At 36.4% G+C, this 19,042-nt stretch overlaps 1 protein-coding gene across 3 annotated transcripts in view; it reads right to left on the bottom strand.

Annotated features, from left to right (window-relative positions):
• Positions 1-19,042, bottom strand: part of LOC131678512 (nose resistant to fluoxetine protein 6) — a 1,156,332-nt gene that overhangs the window by 849,262 nt on the left and 288,028 nt on the right. The window contains exon 1 of one of the 3 annotated variants that reach the window (XM_058958711.1): positions 811-1,338. The exons of the other annotated variants lie outside the window; for them this stretch is intronic. Coding sequence (XP_058814694.1) covers positions 811-1,093 — 283 coding nt within the window. The 5' untranslated portion in view covers positions 1,094-1,338. Of the gene's footprint in view, positions 1-810; positions 1,339-19,042 lie in introns of those variants that run through there. 3 annotated transcript variants of the gene reach the window in all.

Below are 19,042 nucleotides of genomic sequence, written 5' to 3'. Positions count from 1 at the left end.
CGGAGCTCGCTTTTCTAGTTTCATTGTTCAAAAGATATTGAATTTTTATTACATTCTCAAAAAAAATGTCAAAAAGTATTTGTCAAAATTTGTTGTTTCTGTTAAAAATTGGAGCTCCGGGCCCCAGGTGGGAAATCCCTCTCTCCGTCTCGGCGACCCTGTGAATGTGTTATCCGGATCTTATAGTAAATCGCAATAGTACGGTTAAAACAATTTCCTTTTCAATTACACTGTGTCCTCCTGCATTTATTGTAGTCTATTGGAATATGTATGCAGAAATAAAGCGTAACCAATACGCTATGCATTTCGCACATACCAACACCGATAAGGAGCGTGGAAACGTTAAAACGGTTTGTTTTATTGAATGCTTTTGATAACTATGCGGCACTTATTATTATATTCGTTGACTCAGAAATACAAATAAAAATTCAGAAACTGAAAACTAAGTTATCTAATAAATAAGAATCCAGTCGGTTATAATTATATACTTTTAAAATTTACGTCTGCCCAAATTTTCCCCTGAGTAATTCCTTGTGTAGGTGGTATAAGCAATCGAGTATCACTCATTCGCTTTAAAAATATAATTATAACCGACTGGCTGAACCAAGGTATTCATGATTTTCGGGTGAAGTCAAGGATGCTCACCAAATTTGAGAAGAGTTGTTTGGGCAGTTTGCAAATATTACGTCACCCCTGAAAGTGCACTGATCGAATCAACGTCAACAATAACGTAACATAAAACTGTATTTGCTTCTTATGCCAATCAAACAAATAATTAATAACGTATATAATAGCACATGAACAACTTACTTTTGATGGCCCAATTTTTCCCAGCTTGTAATCCACTTAAATACTGTGCCATGTCATGTGAACATCCGTTTGTTATTAGTTTGTAAACTTTGCTCCAGCTAGATCCGATATTTCGAATATCAAAAACATCCAATATCTCGTTCAATATAACAAGGTTATTGAATCCTGTCGCATTATTCTCCATACTTCCGAGATCTGTCAATGTAATATTAATTGATTCAGTTTGTATTCTACTTATAATTACTAGAAAATATGTTAGCACTACTGTCACTGATATATTCATGTTTGCACTTTTTATGAAGATAAAAATACTGTTGCGAACGAAATTACAAACACCGACACTTGATTATATTAACACTTTTATCACATTGGAGCCATCTACGAAACACTACTGCATCAAATTCGACAGCACGGCTACAACGTGTTAAAGTTCAAGTTCCCAACGCAACCCGCGCGCGCTTCTTAAACCGGCCTACTGACAATACCCGATGACTTAACATAGAGACAGACGAAAGTGAACTGAACGATCGTTAAGGCGCTAACCCACAATACGCTATTCTCAGCATTTCACGTGTTTGCTTACCTTATTACAGCATACACAAGCACAACAGTGCCATGGAAACAGCTGATGAAAAGCTTCCACGAAGCTGACTGCTACATTGTGGTTTGGATGTGGCTGTACAAAAGTATAAGTTAAATAATTTTCAAATTTTACAGTGAAACTTTCTTTTCCCTTGTTAGTGATGTTTGGTTGTGTGCCATCCGTTTGTGCAGCAATGTTATACAATCGGTTAAGACACGCATACACAAACACAGTGACACAGATATCAAACGGCCGGGCCATTTATTTATTATATGTGGTAACATGTGATTTTCAATACAATATAGTACATAATGTTTTACCAGTACCTGCTAATACATACTATAAATCACAGTGATGGCACAGCTGTAAGAGAGAGTAAATGTCCGATTCTAGTAACGTGTTGTATGAGCGATATTTGATAACCACAAAACCGTAATAATTTCACTCAGCAGTTAGGAAATACCTTTCTTATAATAGTGAATATTTTGATTCATAATAGCTTAAGTAAATTTGAGAAAATAAGGCCAATGTTCGATGGAGTGTGGAACATCATTGTGAATTGTGAATTCGCGAGAATGATCCAATTCGTTTAATTTGCTGCTCTTCCACAGGATACGCTTGAAGGTTAGCACTATACTATATCAACATCTGGTAGCAGAGCATTGACAGCAGTGCTAACTGAAAAAGTATGCTCGGTAGCCTGAGTAAACAACGAAACTACGCTTAGCTATGTTATCTGCAATTGAATAAAAAACACAGCTGGAAAAATGAGTCGATTGCAACTTGCACAATATACCATTACGTTTAATGCAAGAGGTTCGGTTTTGTAATATATTTCTATTAATTAAGATAAGAACTTCATATTAAATGTTTGATGTTAAATGATTTGAAAGATTCCTTAAGGCTAAGGAGTGGCTTGTCTGTTTGTGTGGGAAAATTGAGGAAAATTTGCAGTTTTAAAATAATTCATATGAACATTCCAACTCGACAATATTTCAGTTCGAATTTCTGTATGTTGAAATCACCCCCCCCCCCCTTCTCGCCCATCAGTACACCGTATTCCTCATCTACCAACGCCCATGAAATAGGGTTAAGGCATTTGAATAATTTATCCAAAAGTACCAACGTGGTAAATCTAAAATATATGATGTTATGTTGGTATATTATATGAAATATCATTGGTACAACCGCTTTGTTGGCAAAAAAATCGATTTAATCCACCTATCAGTGAGATGAGACATTTTTTACAAATATCGCTGTTGTATTATTCCTTAGTTTGCCGAACACACGATAAGTTCACAAGTAACTAGATGTGACATAAGCACAGTTTCGAGTCCTGCACGAATAATAAACTCAATAAATTAAAGAAAAATAATAAAACAAATAAAAATTTGAAATAATTATGAATCAAAAAAATAAAAGAAGGTATTCATAAAATGGATAGAATGATTACCATAAATCATATTAATAAAATAAATAAATCAAATTAGCTCAAATGAAAATTACACAATATTATAAAAGTTTTGAAATTAAGAGAGTAAATTAAATTGTTTCAAGATAACAAACTGTCATACAATAACAAAGAGAACTGACTAAACCGAATTAATAAAATGAAGAAACTGAATAAAATATGTGAACTGGGAAAAACTAACCATTTTATAAAATGATTGAAATAAAAAATAATAATATGAATAAAACCATAAAAATGGAATAATAAGATAAATAATATGAATAATATGGTTAAATTAACTCTTTCATACATAATATTTTTCTAGCACATATAGGGTTGCAAAACCGTTTTCCTTTTAAAGTATTAGAGTAAAGAAACACGTAAAACCTGTTTTGATCAAGATAGATGCTTCTCTAGCAGTGTTAGAAGCTGCTGAATTTTTACATACCAATCCTTAATACACATCTCCTGCAAAGCTTTTAATAGTTCGATTAAGCAGAAAAGGTAGCCGAAAGCAGTCTAAATTGAGAAGATTTATCAATTTTCAAAAATATTTGAAGACAACGAAGATATATAAAAATACAATTTTTCACCGATAACTGAAAATGTCTCTGGCAGCGCTGCTCCAGTGGAATCCAATCAGAACAATTGCAATTACTTCAGTTTTGCGGATATTTCTTGTAACTATTAGCGCTCAAATAAATAAGTCACAATTATTAGTTTTACTTTTTTTGTGATGAAATCTTGTCTAACCCCAAAGATATAGATAGCTATATGAAAACGTTGTTCGTGAATAACAGAATAAAAAGAGGGTCAATAAAATCAATAAAATAAATGGAATGAATAAACTAAACAAAATGAAGAAGTTTTATCACAATAAAAATGTTTTCTGTCTATACATTTTATAAATTTTTTTCATTTTGTTTGCTTTTAAGCAGATAAATTATGAAAATGAAAAAATCAGCGTTATTAAAAAGTAATAGAATTAATAGAATAAATTATATTGTGTCTAATTAATGTTCTAGATGAAATGAATAATGTGAATGACTGAACAAAATTAGTCATATTATAAAAATGAATAAAAAATAAACAAAAAGAATATAATCAATGAAATGAATGCACTGGAAAAATGAGTGTATAGAATAAAATTTAAAGAAAGTTATTTAAATTAAGTAAATTAATAAAACGAATTTCCCGAATTCCAAAACCATTGTTTCAGAAAATTCTGAAATGTTTGTGAAAATCCCATTGCAAAGAGCACGTTTTCATTCTTCTTTTCTTAACGGTGTTTTAGGATTATCTGGTGCTTCTACTTTATTGATGGGCCTTAATAAGTCATCAGGAAATCTAGAAATCAGGAATTTGCAATTAAAAGATATCTTTTTGGCAACAAATGTTTTAAAAATTATTTTTGTACAGAATAGAATTTTCAGTTCCAGTATTTTAACGCGTAATTGGAAATAGTAAACTGAGATAAGGCCACCTGTAAATAGTATTCATTTGCATTGAAATATCTAGAAAAGAGTGTCAATTGTTTCGTTCGGAATTCTCGTTCTGGAGATATGGGTTAATGAGTCCTATACAAAACAATACCATTGCAAAGAAATGGTTCAAACTACCAGAATAAATTAAATTCATCGAAAAGCCACTTAGTATTGAAAGTGCCCCTGGACTGCTTTGAGACACGAACATTCTTAAAATTACATGTCGTATTTTTTCGCAAATAAATATGCTTTTAGTCACATTAGTTCATTATGAAAAATGTATATATGGGTTTTCAGTACAACTCAGTGTCAGTTGTAGTTACACAGTAATATGTGTGACATAAATTCAGTGAGATAAACTATCTGTCCAATGCATAAACTCTGATTGTAATCCTCGTAGAAGTAGATGTAGTTTTCGGCTTTTGGTCACATGACTCTCCTTGGAGCAACGTTTCGAAAGAAATAGCCATTCATCTTCAGTGCAAAGCAGGGTTTGAACATAAATTAGTTATAGTTTCCTCACAATACAAATACAGTTAAAACCTGTTTTTATCAGCCCCTTGGCGAATTTTAGGCTGATAAAACAGAGACATTGATAAAATCGGAACATATATTTTTCTGACTTTTTAATAAAACAAAGTTCTTAAAATATTCTTCTTTGGTCCTTAGATATAGCCTCGCAACCCATTCTGATTATTTGCTTTAAGTTCGCCTTAAGGGGGTCTGACAGTGCAAATAATATTTTTATTTTTGCATTTTTCGGATCTCCAAGATAAGAAATATATGCCCAAGAAAGGATTTACTCGAATTCAACTTGGTTCGTCTGCTAGAGCCCATCAAACTACCAACTAGGGTTCGTCGCGGTTGCGGTAATTACCGCAACCGCGCAGTATTTACCGCACCCGCACCGCAAAATCTGCGGTGCGGTGAGACACTTTTTCCCGCAGATGCGGTGCGGGAAAGAGCTTATACCGCGCGGTTTTACGGCAACTGCACTGCAAAAAAAATGATAAATTGATAATTTTGATTATTCTAAATTGATAAACAGACTGCTATAATGAAAGAAAATCTAGCTGCGTCCGAAATATTTTGACGCTATTATTTTCACGACATATTTTGGACTAGTTATTTTATGCTTCTAAGTAAAACTTCACAAACTAACCATTTCAAATACATAAAATGCAAGACCCAAATAGAGACAAAGTTATTAGATCATTTAAAAACAATAAATGTTTACTCTTAAATCCAATTTAAAAGTGAATCACTTCTCTCGATTTCTGTTGGAAATCGTGGAATTATGAATCGTTTTCGATATCAATTTGATAAACACGTGATCAAACGTGATCACCCTAGTGAGAAATATTGATGTTTACCAAATTTTCCTCCTTAGGGTGAAATATAGCATAGTGCTTTCGCATAGGCCTGCTAAGCCAAGACAAGTTTCGGCTTCACTGTGTCTCATCGGCATAAACAGAACGTCTGCTCGGACGGGACATCACGTTTGATCAGTCGTTCGATTGAAACACAAAGTGTGTTTTAGTTTTAATGAATTTGCGTCAAGCCGGGGCTAATCTATTCCGACAAAAAGTGTCGGTTTCTGATGAGGCGAAGCCGAAACGCAACTGTGTAAGAAATAAGGATTTGTGCCCTCAAGTGCAAAGACTGGTTTTACCAACAAATTTTCACCCTAATGAGAAATGTTGGTGTTTACCAAATTTTCCTCCTTAGGGTGAAATATAGCATAATGCTACATAACTTTTTTTCGCGTACTTCCATTCAAATTTACTATAATTTTCTACCAAATTAGGTCCTAATATTTCTCAGTCAAGACTATTTTGTAGCTTTTTTGAAACTTTTGTTGCCAAATACCACATAGTTTGACTCCCGTTCACTTCAATTGAAGTTTTTGCCATTGGCTCTTTGGCAAAATATTCGAGGAAAATATATTAAATGCTAGAACTTTCGAACTAGTATTTAGAAAATTACACTTCATTGCATTTCATACTGCTATTGAATTTTCCTTATTCATCCATGAAATTCAAAAACCCAGCGATTGTGACTTTGAGGAAGTCTTTGAATACCATAAAGCCAATTATGACAATATCAGGCGGAAGCTAAGTAGTGTCGACAGGCAAAATAGCCTTAGAAATGAAGGAAATACTGTAACCGCAGTGGACGTATTTTACAAAATTATTTTCAAGATAATTCATGAAGAGGTGCCTATTAAGAAAAAAAGACGACACGGCAACTCGAAGCATCCCGTTTGGTATAATAGACAAATTAAGAGTTTGAAAAATAGGAAGCAAAAAGCCCATAAGCTATATAAGAAAATCCAAAATAATGAGCACTTGGAAAAATATTTCGACATTTGCGATAAACTAAATATGGCCATAGATTCTGCACTTGCGGATTATAACTCAAAAACGGAAGAGCAGATCAAATCTTGTCCAAAGAATTTTTTCAACTACGTCAAAACTAAATTAAAATCAGACAATTTCCCATCAACAATGCACTTGGACGACAACGTACGTGATAGCTCTGAAGAAATCTGCAACCTATTTGCAACATTCTTCCAAGAAATATATACGACTTTTTCTGAACAAGACCGTGATCGCGATTACTTCGCTTTTCTTCCCGATTTTCCTTTGGATATTAGTGTCAATAATGTCATAGTGGAAGACATTTTCAATTCTCTAAAACATTTAGATGTATCAAAAGGTTCTGGCCCTGATGGAATTCCATCATTAGGGGAACATGGGGAGACTTGACCAGGTTTTCAGCTAAAACTGCATAAATCTCTAAAAAAGCCTTCAATCCCCCAAAAATCATTCAGATATAATGCGCAAAGTTATTGCGCGTCTTCATGATTTTTTGCAAAATTTTTAATTTAATTTTTGAAAAGTTACAAAGGTTTTTCTGCGATCGTTTTTTCTGGTCAAGTTTCCCCATTACGGGGAGACTTGACCAAGAGAATTTTGAAAAATCATAACAAAAAATAATGACATAAAATATACTGTAATTATTTTTTCCCCTGTTGTCGAGATCCTTAGGTAGCAGTAAAAAATATAAAAGAGTTGCATTTGATAAATTTTGATTTTTCAAATGCATTTCTTTTTAAGGATTAATTTTAAGGATTTAAGGATCACGTAATATTTTCTGCAAGGAAAGGATTTTTTACTCCAAACTTTCAAAATTACCTTAAGGGATCGAAACAAGTATAAAAATATTTTTGAAAAAAATTAAGAATCGAATGGAAGACGCCATAGCCGAAAATAGAATTTTGCGCATGGTCAAGTCTCCTCTAGCAACCGAGTTAACTGCCCCATTGTTCTGACTGTTTAATATGTCTGTGCAATCTGGACAGTTCCCTAAAATATGGAAAAAATCTTTTTTAGTGCCTATATATAAATCTGGCAAAAAATTTGACGTACATAATTATCGTGGGATAGCCATAATCTCATGTATTCCGAAACTTTTCGAATCAATCATTAACGAAAAAATATTTCTTCAAATAAAAAACAGAATATCCAACCTCCAGCATGGCTTTTTCAAAGGTCGTTCGACCTCCACAAACTTACTAGAATTTATTAATTATACACTGATTGCAATGGATAATGGAAACTACGTGGAGGCACTTTATACAGACTTTAGTAAAGCATTTGATCGCATTGACATCCCAATGTTACTTTATAAATTGACAAAGATTGGCATTGAGCCTGGGCTACTTACATGGTTAGAATCATATCTCTCCGAACGTCAGCAAATAATTAAATTTAAAGGAAAGCAATCTAATCCAATAAAAGTCACCTCAGGAGTTCCACAAGGCTCTCATTTAGGCCCTCTATTGTTTATTTTATACGTGAACGATATCTCCTTCATTCTCAAAAAACTGAAAATACTAATTTATGCGGACGATATGAAACTTTATTTGGAGATAAGAAATGCCGAGGATATTAATACATTTCAAAACGAAATACATATTTTCCACATGTGGTGTCAAAAAAGCCTCTTACAACTGAACGTGAAAAAGTGTAATTCAATAACCTTTAGTCGAAAACGACAAACACCGAATGTTGAGATTACCTTAGGAAATCAGACTGTGGTAAAATGTGAAAGAATTAGGGATTTAGGTGATATATTAGATTCAAAGTTAAATTTTATTGATCATTATAACACAATTATACACAAAGCTAACAACATGCTCAGTTTTATTAAACGTTTTAGCTATCATTTTGAAGATCCTTATACAATAAAAATATTATATATTGCATATGTTAGGTCGATATTGGAATATTGCAGTATTATTTGGTGCCCTTTTTCAAGCAGACATGAAGAACGAATAGAATCGGTACAAAAACAGTTTTTATTATTTGCCCTTCGTAAATTAGGATGGACAGCATTCCCTCTGCCATCTTATGAAGCACGCTGCTTGCTTATCAATATTCAAACATTAAAGGTGCGTCGCGAATTTGCAATGCTCTCATTCATTAATAATATCGTTTCGCATCGTATCGATTCAGCTGAAATTTTATCCAAATTGAACTTTTATGCACCTTCACGACAGCTACGAAATCGAAGCATATTTTCAATAACTCCTTTTCGCACAAACTATGCAAAATACAGCCCCATAAATCGAATGATGTCTATTTATAATCACTATTGCGACTCAATTGATTTTACAATGTCTAAACTGAAACTAAAACAATATTTTATACACAAAAGAAATTCTAACGCGTAAGAGGATGATTCTGTAAAAGCCGAAATTGCTTCATTTATACTAAATTCACGAAATATACACATTAGTAATTAAGGAAATCTGTAGTCTACATCGATTGAAGAAATAAAATAAAATAAATTTTTTAAAGGGAGCAATCTTAGTTTTTGAATGATAATACATCTGTTTCTTGAAGAATGCGGAAGTTAGAGTTTTGGGATATTTTGTCCGTAAAACCCCCTATTTTTAAAAATCATTTCTGCTGTATGCTACAAATCATACATTTTTGCAGTTTTTCTAATGATCAATAATTCTGTGCCGGTTTAGACCGGACTCCTGATTAGATGTAATGTATAGACAATTTTTTTTCGTCAAATATGGCGTCGTTCTTATTAATGAAATACATTATGTTTTTATTTCACTGTTTTGGAATATATTCGCTGCTATATAGAAGTACTGGTATTTCGACTTTAAATTTTTTTGGTGAAATTCCGTTAAAATTTTTTGGTGAAATTCCGTTAAATGAAATTTACTACGTAAATGCTAAAACCATCCATTTCATTTTCATATGTCAAAAACATTTAAAATATGAAAATTTAAAGAAAAAAATATGCAACTTCATTTCTTATTACATTTTTATTCCACATTTTTCAATTAACTGAAGGGTTGCTAAAATGAAAGTTTTCCTATTACTGCAGCAGAAAGTTTTTTAATGTATAATGTTTGCCTTAAAATGTACGGAATTTTATTAATAGAAAATGCAAAAGTTGATTTTTTCATAAACATTACATTCTGAGGAGTCTCTTAAAGTTAAATTTCTTGTGAATAAGAATAACATTTTATTATATATGGTTACACAAATGTACAATTTTTCAACACTATTTTTAAAAATATAAAAAATTTACCGCATTTACCGCATTACCGCGCGGTGCGGTAAATAAAGTGCGGTTGCGGTAAGCGGTGCGGTTTTATTATTTTTTTTGAGGTTGCGGTGCGGACAATCCATTTACCGCCCACATCCGCACCGCGACGAACCCTACTAACAACTATCAATTTTCATATGAAGCTGATAAAATCGGGTCAAAAAGCTGATAAAATCGGGGGTAGATAAAGACGGGAGCTGATAAAATCGGGTCTCCACTGTATTCTGCAAATTTTACCAGGACCACAAATATTTTATTTTTCAAGTAGAATGTAATATTTATTTTGTATCCGCACGTGGCTCTGTTCTCCACTAAAATGGAAAACTATTTATAGGGAAACAGAAGATCAGATTTACCTGCACAAATACATCGCAAGATATTAGCTTGGATACTAACAAATATTTAAGATTAGTTGAAGATCTTATGACATATGTTAGAAATGGATTTGGAAACAGCAGGATAGATCTGCGTGGTCACAGTTGCCACGAACACGATGGGGAGAGATCGTCGATGAGAGGAGGGGGGGGGGGCGGTACGACCAGAAGTGAGAAATGGTAAATGATGGTTAGAGCTGTGACATTGTTTTTGCATATAGGGCGAAATTTTGATTCCTTACATTTTTATTATCAATAATGCAGCTGGTAATTTTGAAGTAGAATACTTCTAACTTTTCAATTAAGGGGTCCCGTTTCAAAATTTTCTGCCAGAATTTTACCCGATTTTTTAAACGTGAATATCTGCCTTTGTACTGAATGAAAAAAATAAGATTATTACGCTATCTGATAGGAAATATGTACAACAATTTTGTATCCAATTCGGTAGTATGTACAATTACTAAAAATAGCGGAAATAATGGATTTTATGAAAGTAGTAATTATCTGATCCATGATTGGTTGGTACAATTCGCTCAAAAAGCAAGCGTTGCTGGGACTGCCTCTTTTTGATCGAATGAACTGCGACGCGTATAAAAAGAAAACACAAGAAAAATTCGTTAGTTTGTGTTCTGACGTTGCAAGCGTAGCAGCTGCTACGTTTCATGTCAGCTCACATTCATCGATGGTAGGTAATAGATACCATGACTGCCGCCAGGCGCTGATGATTCTAATCATGAAATGACGTGTCAATTTTTGTACTTCAATATCACACTATTGCTATCGCTTTTTATTGATATTTTTCGGTGATTATATTAAAAAACTCTTACTGTTGACGTTTCAGCTTACTCGATTATAATTTCAGCCATCTTCAGAACTTTACAATAAAAACTACGTTAAAAACGATCACGACTTACATTTAACCCCATTCGCCTCTTGCTATCGCTGGGGGAAACAAATTTAAACTAAACCTACAGCGTCGTTGCCAGCGTCGTTGCTCCCTCGTCTCCTGTGAATTGCTGCGTTGATCGTAGCTTGTTGAGAAGTCCATTATACGTGCTAGAGAAGCTAGCTGCGTCACGTTGAAGATTCACGGCTCTCTCCTCTCGCAGCTTGATGTGGAGAACCTCAGCAGTCAGCCTATTGGATCATTGTTGATTCTCTCCAATACACGCGTTCTGTTGAAATCGAACTGATGTCCACACTCTCTCGCATGCTGCGTTAGGCCGGTTATAGAGGTGCTCGTGCGAATTGAATTTTTATGCTGGGCAATGCGTTTTTCCAGAGTTTGCGATGTCTGTCCTATGTACTCCCTATTGTCGCATCCACCACACGGAATGCTGTAGACCACATTGGTCTGTTGCATCTTTGGGATCCTGTCCTTCAACATAGCAAAGATAGTGTTTTTAATTTTGTCGGTCGGTTGGTACGCTGCGATGATGTCATTCTTCCGTAACACTTTTCCTATCTTCTCGCTTAGGCAGGGGATGTATGGGATGGAAATGTACTTAGCTATTTGCTCGTCTGTACTCCTGGTTTGCAATGTGTTGTATAGTGAGTGTACCCTCTGTTTCAATACACGCTTTATGAAGTGTTCCGGGTAGTTGTTGTTGCGCAGGATATCCGACGCTTTTTTTATGCTTACCCCTCTCTTCCCCGCATCAGTAAGCTTTAGCGCTCGGTCGAATAATGCGATAGCGGTATTCTTTTTGTGGGCGTGCGGACTCTCTGATGTGTAATCAAGATATCGTCCTGTTGTCTGTTTTGGGAGCCATTTTTTATCTATTCTCTCTTCCCTTCTAGTTAATAGGACATCCAAGAACCGGATAGATTCATTTTCTTCCTTTTCCACTGTGAATTTTATGCTGTTGTGATCTTTTTCGAACTCCTGGATGACAGCATCGATCTCATTCTCCTTACCCACCAGAAAACAATCATCCACATACCTTCGATACACTACCAGCGAAATATTTTTTTGTTTCAATCTTTCTATCGCTTCTCTCTCTAGCCTCTCCATCACTATATTGGCAACGACGGGAGAAAGTGGGGATCCCATCGATACTCCGAATATTTGGTCATAATACTTTCCATCGTATTGAAAAAATGACGCTTCTAGGACTGTTTTCATCGCCTGTTTGAAACTGTCCCATGGGATTGTTGTAATGTGTTGTAGTTCGTTCCAACGTTCCTCAACATACTCGTACACTTTGTCTACAGGCGCATTTGTGTACAGGGACACCACATCCAACGAGTATAGTACACATCCCTCCGGTACCCGTATCTTAGAAATCTCTTCTGCGAAATCAAAGCTATTGCGAACATGGTACTCTGTCTTTCCCACTAAATTGTTCAATATTCCCGAAAGGTATTGAGCCATACGGTACGTTGCTGAGCCAATGGTGGACACTACCGGTCGGAGGGGGCAGTTTTCCTTGTGGATTTTAGGAAGACCATAGATCCGCGGTGGTGCGCAGTTGTACAATTTAAGTCTGTATTTGGTGGCTTTGTCAATGTGTTGGTCTAACCACCACTGCTCCACAATGCTGTTTAGCCTTTTTAGCACTCTGTTCGTAGGATTGTCCTTACGCTGCTTATAAGTAGATGGGTCATTTACCATTTCTGTCATTTTTTGGTGGTACTCAGTGGCTGATATCAGGACGGTTTTATTTCCTTTGTCGGCCTTTGCAACATATAGGTCTGGGTTCTCTCGCAAGAACTTCTTGCTGCGCACTATGTTTTTTGTGTATCCAATCGTTCTCTTTCGTTCGTGGTTGGTTTTGATAGTTGACGTAGTTGGATATGATGGTAGAAACCTCTGCTCTAATTTCGTCAGCTTGTGGTTTGTTCTGTATTCCTGTCTCTACATCGGCGACAAGTTTCACGTATGGGATGGAGCTTTTTGTCTGTTCTAAAATCCATAAGGAAAACTGCCCCCTCCGACCGGTAGTGTCCACCATTGGCTCAGCAACGTACCGTATGGCTCAATATCTTTCGGGAATATTGAACAATTTAGTGGGAAAGACAGAGTACCATGTTCGCAATAGCTTTGATTTCGCAGAAGAGATTTCTAAGATACGGGTACCGGAGGGATGTGTACTATACTCGTTGGATGTGGTGTCCCTGTACACAAATGTGCCTGTAGACAAAGTGTACGAGTATGTTGAGGAACGTTGGAACGAACTACAACACATTACAACAATCCCATGGGACAGTTTCAAACAGGCGATGAAAACAGTCCTAGAAGCGTCATTTTTTCAATACGATGGAAAGTATTATGACCAAACATTCGGAGTACCGATGGGATCCCCACTTTCTCCCGTCGTTGCCAATATAGTGATGGAGAGGCTAGAGAGAGAAGCGATAGAAAGATTGAAACAAAAAAAATAATATTTCGCTGGTAGTGTATCGAAGGTATGTGGATGATTGTTTTCTGGTGGGTAAGGAGAATGAGATCGATGCTGTCATCCAGGAGTTCGAAAAAGATCACAACAGCATAAAATTCACAGTGGAAAAGGAAGAAAATGAATCTATCCGGTTCTTGGATCTCCTATTAACTAGAAGGGAAGAGAGAATAGATAAAAAATGGCTCCCAAAACAGACAACAGGACGATATCTTGATTACACATCAGACAGTCCGCACGCCCACAAAAAGAATACCGCTATCGCATTATTCGACCGAGCGCTAAAGCTTACTGATGCGGGGAAGAGAGAGGTAAGCATAAAAGAAGCGTCGGATATCCTGCGCAACAACAACTACCCGGAACACTTCATAAAGCGTGTACTGAAACAGAGGGTACACTCACTATACAACACACTGCAAACCAGGAGTACAGACGAGCAAATAGCTAAGTACATTTCCATCCCATACATCCCCTGCCTAAGCGAGAAGATAGGAAAAGTGTTACGCAAGAATGACATCATCGCAGCGTACCAACCGACCGACAAAATTAAAAACACTATCTTTACTATGTTGAAGGACAGGATCCCAAAGATGCAACAGACCAATGTGGTCTACAGCATTCCATGTGGTGGATGCGACAATAGGGAGTACATAGGACAGACATCGCAAACTCTGGAAAAACGCATTGCCCAGCATAAAAATTCAATTCGCACGAGCACCTCTATAACCGGCCTAACGCAGCATGCGAGAGAGTGTGGACATCAGTTCGATTTCAACAGAACGCGTGTATTGGAGATAATCAACAATGATTCCAATAGGCTGACTGCTGAGGTTCTCCACATCAAGCTGCGAGAGGAGAGAGCTGTGAATCTTCAACGTGACGCAGCTAGCTTCTCTAGCACGTATAATGGACTTCTCAACAAGCTACGATCAACGCAGCAATTCACAGGAGACGAGGAAGCAACGCCGCTGGCAACGACGCTGTAGGTTTAGTTTAAATTTGTTTCCCCCAGTGATAGCAAGAGGCGAATGGGGTTAAATGTAAGTCGTGATCGTTTTTAACGTAAATTGTGATCTGTAAAATTTATTGTATTTTTTTGTATTTTTATTGTAAAGTTCTGAAGATGGCTGAAATTATAATCGAGTAAGCTGAAACGTCAACAGTAAGAGTTTTTTAATATAATCACCGAAAAATATCAATAAAAAACGATAGCATTTACCAACGGTGACCAAAAATAGAAAACATATCACACTATTGAAAAACAAGCAAAAATGAACAGACCTCGAAAACGTGAAAACTCCCATACATCAGTCAATCTATCCCCGGCAGAGCCGTCAATAGGGAGCAGGTTAGTAATTTAAACAAACACTAAAAGTTATAAATAAATGTGCCGCGTGCCTGTTTGAATCAGTTGTTGCTCTTTTGCCAGACAAGTAACAACGTGACTATAGCGTATCGTACGACAGATTTGAGCACCCAGCACACTACGCTTCTATGAATGACGTCATCATCGACTATTTAAAGAATATTATTCCTCGAGCGACTTCATTCTCCCGTCAAACGTCGGGCCGCAAAGAACAGCAGTAGCAATCATGCATGTTGACAATGCGCTGCGATGAGTGCTGCATTTGATTACTGCTACCACTGGGGGTGATCCGATGTAAATAGAGCGTGGCTGGAAGAGTTGGCGAACCTCAGTTGAAGCTGACTAATTGTTCCATTCTGCATGTTATTATTGTTAAATTAAAAGCCCCTTTAAGGTCTATAGCAATAAAGAACAAATTGGAATATTTCCAATCATTGACAGCGATAATCCAATTGCGCAGTTTATATTCGTTATTTGTTGCTTGCGCGTAAATTGACAACCTGAAATTTGCAACAATCTGTTATTTGTTTAAATTTATCCTTCCGAAACAATACAATAATGTGCAGCTACTTAAAATACATTTCCAGGTTGAAATTAGCGAAAACCTGTGATTTATTAAAAATAGTCTTTCGGAAACATAATCCAAAATTCTGCAATGTTTCAGAAAATTGGAGGATGTGGCAACCAGGGATGCCAAAGGTACTGGTAAACTACATTTTTTTTCGGTATATTTACATTTGCACAAGCCGTACAGCCCGCTACAGCGACGCATCACTACAGCTCATGCCAGAACGGTAGCCATACCGAGTACATTTTCCTGTAGAGCAGTAGAATACATTTTTGTTTTGCTGCTGTACTCCGACTGCTCGGTGAGAGTGTGGCGTAGTAAAGTTTGTTCTCTCGCTTTGTACATTTTTCTCTGCATAGTCAAAGGGAGAGGCCCACACACGAAAGCGATGATGCCGGTCGTGGCGTAAACGAACCGCATTTATTGTAGTCGTTTTTGATTGAAAATATTGAATAGATTAAAAATATTAAAAAGTGTAAAATAAGGAAAGAGAAGCTGTACCGCCAGCGTCTGGTGGCTGTACTGGGGGCAGTATTTCTTTGTCATGTTACTGCTTTGCTTACAGACTGCCGTACAGCGCTGGGCGTCCTGCAATAGCGAACGACAGCAGCAGCAAAAGAGAAATGAGAATGTAGGCAGAAAAAATACAGCCGCAGAAAAGGTAGGCATTTTGCATCCTTGGTGGCAACACCGCCAGCTAGCGAAAGCCGTACCAAAAAGAATCCGCAAATATTTTTTCGTTATTCTGCATGAAGGCAGTCCTTTCATCATCAGTGCGAAAGTGATAAAAGCCGATGTCACGTTTCAAGCTATCAGTATTTCATATTAGATGCTGAAGGGAAAGGTTGTTGCTTTTCATTTCGAAATATTTATCTGATGTAAGTAACGTGCGACTAGAAGAGATGGCAAACCTTTTTTGCAGCTGACTTAGTTAGTTTAGTACTTTTCATTTCTGGATTCCACCAATGGTCCTTTTCAGGACCCCACATACAAAACAATTAATTTGAATGATTCCCTTAAAATGGTTCCTTTTAGGACCCCAAATATAGAATATTTCAGAGTTAATGTTAATTAAACCACCGAATATATAAAGGCACATATGTTGAACTTTCTTCTTTACGAATAATTTGATTTATGACCAGTTATTTTGCTATCGCGCTTGCGAACATTTGATTTGATAGCATGTATTTAAAGATAGATTTAAGGTTTTATTATTATTATTATTTATTTATAAAGGTTTTAACCACAAGGGTCATTCGCCTTTTTTGGAAATAATAAAAATTTCAGGTAATTACATTTCAAAGTATAAGAAAAATGCGAAAATTATTACGATCGTCTGTCCTGGGCGCACTGCTTGCTGTTTCTCGTTATCTTTCTCGGGGGCGAAGCGTTATTGCCATTATTCCCTTTACCGTTTGCTGCTTATTGGTTAATCTGTGTGTCCTCTCCATCGCTCTCGTGTACGTCCATATCGCTATCGCTAGAGTTGATTGATTGCTCACTGTTGGCTGATATTTGATGCTTCTTGTGTTTACTAGTGACCTTGGTGTATCCGTCTTCTTTTTTGGTCATTCCTGCGGCCGGTATACTGGATGTTTGCTTTGGGCTATCGGGGATTATCTTTTGGCCGGTTGTCTGTGGTTTAGCGGTGGAAGGCTGTTTATCAGTGCGTGTTGTAGTAGATCCATTTTCCGCAGCAGTTTTAGCGCATGGTTTACCGTAGTGTGCCGCACAGTGGCTGGAGGCTGGCCAAAACCTCAAAAATTTATATTTGAAATATTGATATTTTATATTTTTCCTTAATTTCTCATGTATTGAATGACGTATATTCAAAATTTTATGATTATTGGATAAAAACACGATTTTTAACATGAGTTTAAAGGTAGCAAAGTCCGGACTTTTTAATGATTTTCATTTCCGAAACCACCATTGATCTGTTCACTTCAAATGCATGTTGCTCTTTTGATTTTGGTCCGATTTTAGCAAAACTTGTTTCATTGTGTAGAGGAACGAAAGAACTTGGATAGTGAATAAAATACATTGGGTAAATTTGCTTGGAACAATGACTTTTTCGTTTAAATATTTTTGAGGTGGCCAGATCAAAAATACTTTCTTCACTAATGTATTCTGTACAAATTTCGGAATCATTTCGGAATAGTCACATAGTATACATTCTATGGGAAATAACCTCTACTTTTCGAATATCATGGTCTCGTTCTGCGCCCAGGTGCGCAAAAAGGTTTAAGGAGATTTTAAAGCTTCGTTGCTGATATGGAGGCGCATGGTGTTTTGTCTAAAATATTTAGACAATCTACAGTAAACCAACGCGTTATACAATGGATTTAAAGTAATGATCTTCATTTTTTATGGTATTGCTAACATTGGTGAACAGTAACGGAAAATCTATCATGAAAACGGGATCATAGTTATACGAAAGGTTCAATGATGGAAAAATGCATTTAATATTTTACGACTTTTGACATCAAAAATGAGCTCAGCACCTCAAAATCAGCTTAAATTGAGATTTTCAGCCAAATTAGGTAACATTCGAGGTTTTGTCCGACTTTTGTTTGAAGACCCGCCACTGTGTGCCGTTTGGTTGAAGAACTGGCACGTGGGCGTCTGCCCAGGGTATGTGCAAAGGGTTTTTTGAATGTATGTAATCCCTTGAGAAGATTTGCATTCGAAGGTCAAGTAAGATGGTATAGGTTTGTGCAGCTGCATTCTGACGATACGAACCCCGTTGAGAATGCCGGGGAAAAAGTTTCTCCAGGTGTCATTCTTAACGGATTCCACTTCTCCGTTTTGGGGCATGTATTTTTTAATGTACTCGGAGCTGGTCCGCGGTGCCAAATCATGTAATAAAACTTCAGTAAAATCTCGGTCAATATAGACGGGGATCTTGGTTTTAATGTTGTCGTATTCGATTTCGTGTTGCATATTATTTATCACACTAAAGAATTCTGCATCGGATAGCGTCTGGAACGTTATTAGTATCACGTTTTTTGTATGATGCAGCTGGAGGTGTGTAACTGCCGCAAGATCAAGATTCATGTTCACTTTTATTAACTGTTCCACCTCACGCACTGTAGGTCTTCGTCGAGTTTGCGTAGTCAATCACAACAGTGTTTTCCCTTAGTGGGCGCACTTTGCTTTTTTGTTCGCTCATTTTGCTCACCGTGGAGCAACGAGGCTTTTTTCTGTTACTGGTGTAAAGAAGAAACGAAGCGACGCGGGTAAAAATTCGTTCGTTTGCTTTGCTGTGAACGAGCGGTGTGTATTTAGCTTCTGGTCTGTGCGAGATCAAGGACTAGACTCCATATAAGGTTTTGTTTGTGAGCTTCATTAATAGATGTTCCCATTTTATGGATT

Source organism: Topomyia yanbarensis, chromosome 2 (genome assembly GCF_030247195.1).
Source record: "Topomyia yanbarensis strain Yona2022 chromosome 2, ASM3024719v1, whole genome shotgun sequence".
Classification (NCBI taxonomy): domain Eukaryota; kingdom Metazoa; phylum Arthropoda; class Insecta; order Diptera; family Culicidae; genus Topomyia; species Topomyia yanbarensis.
The sequence above is the reverse complement of the archived record's forward strand: the minus strand, read 5'-3'. Positions and strand labels throughout refer to the sequence as shown.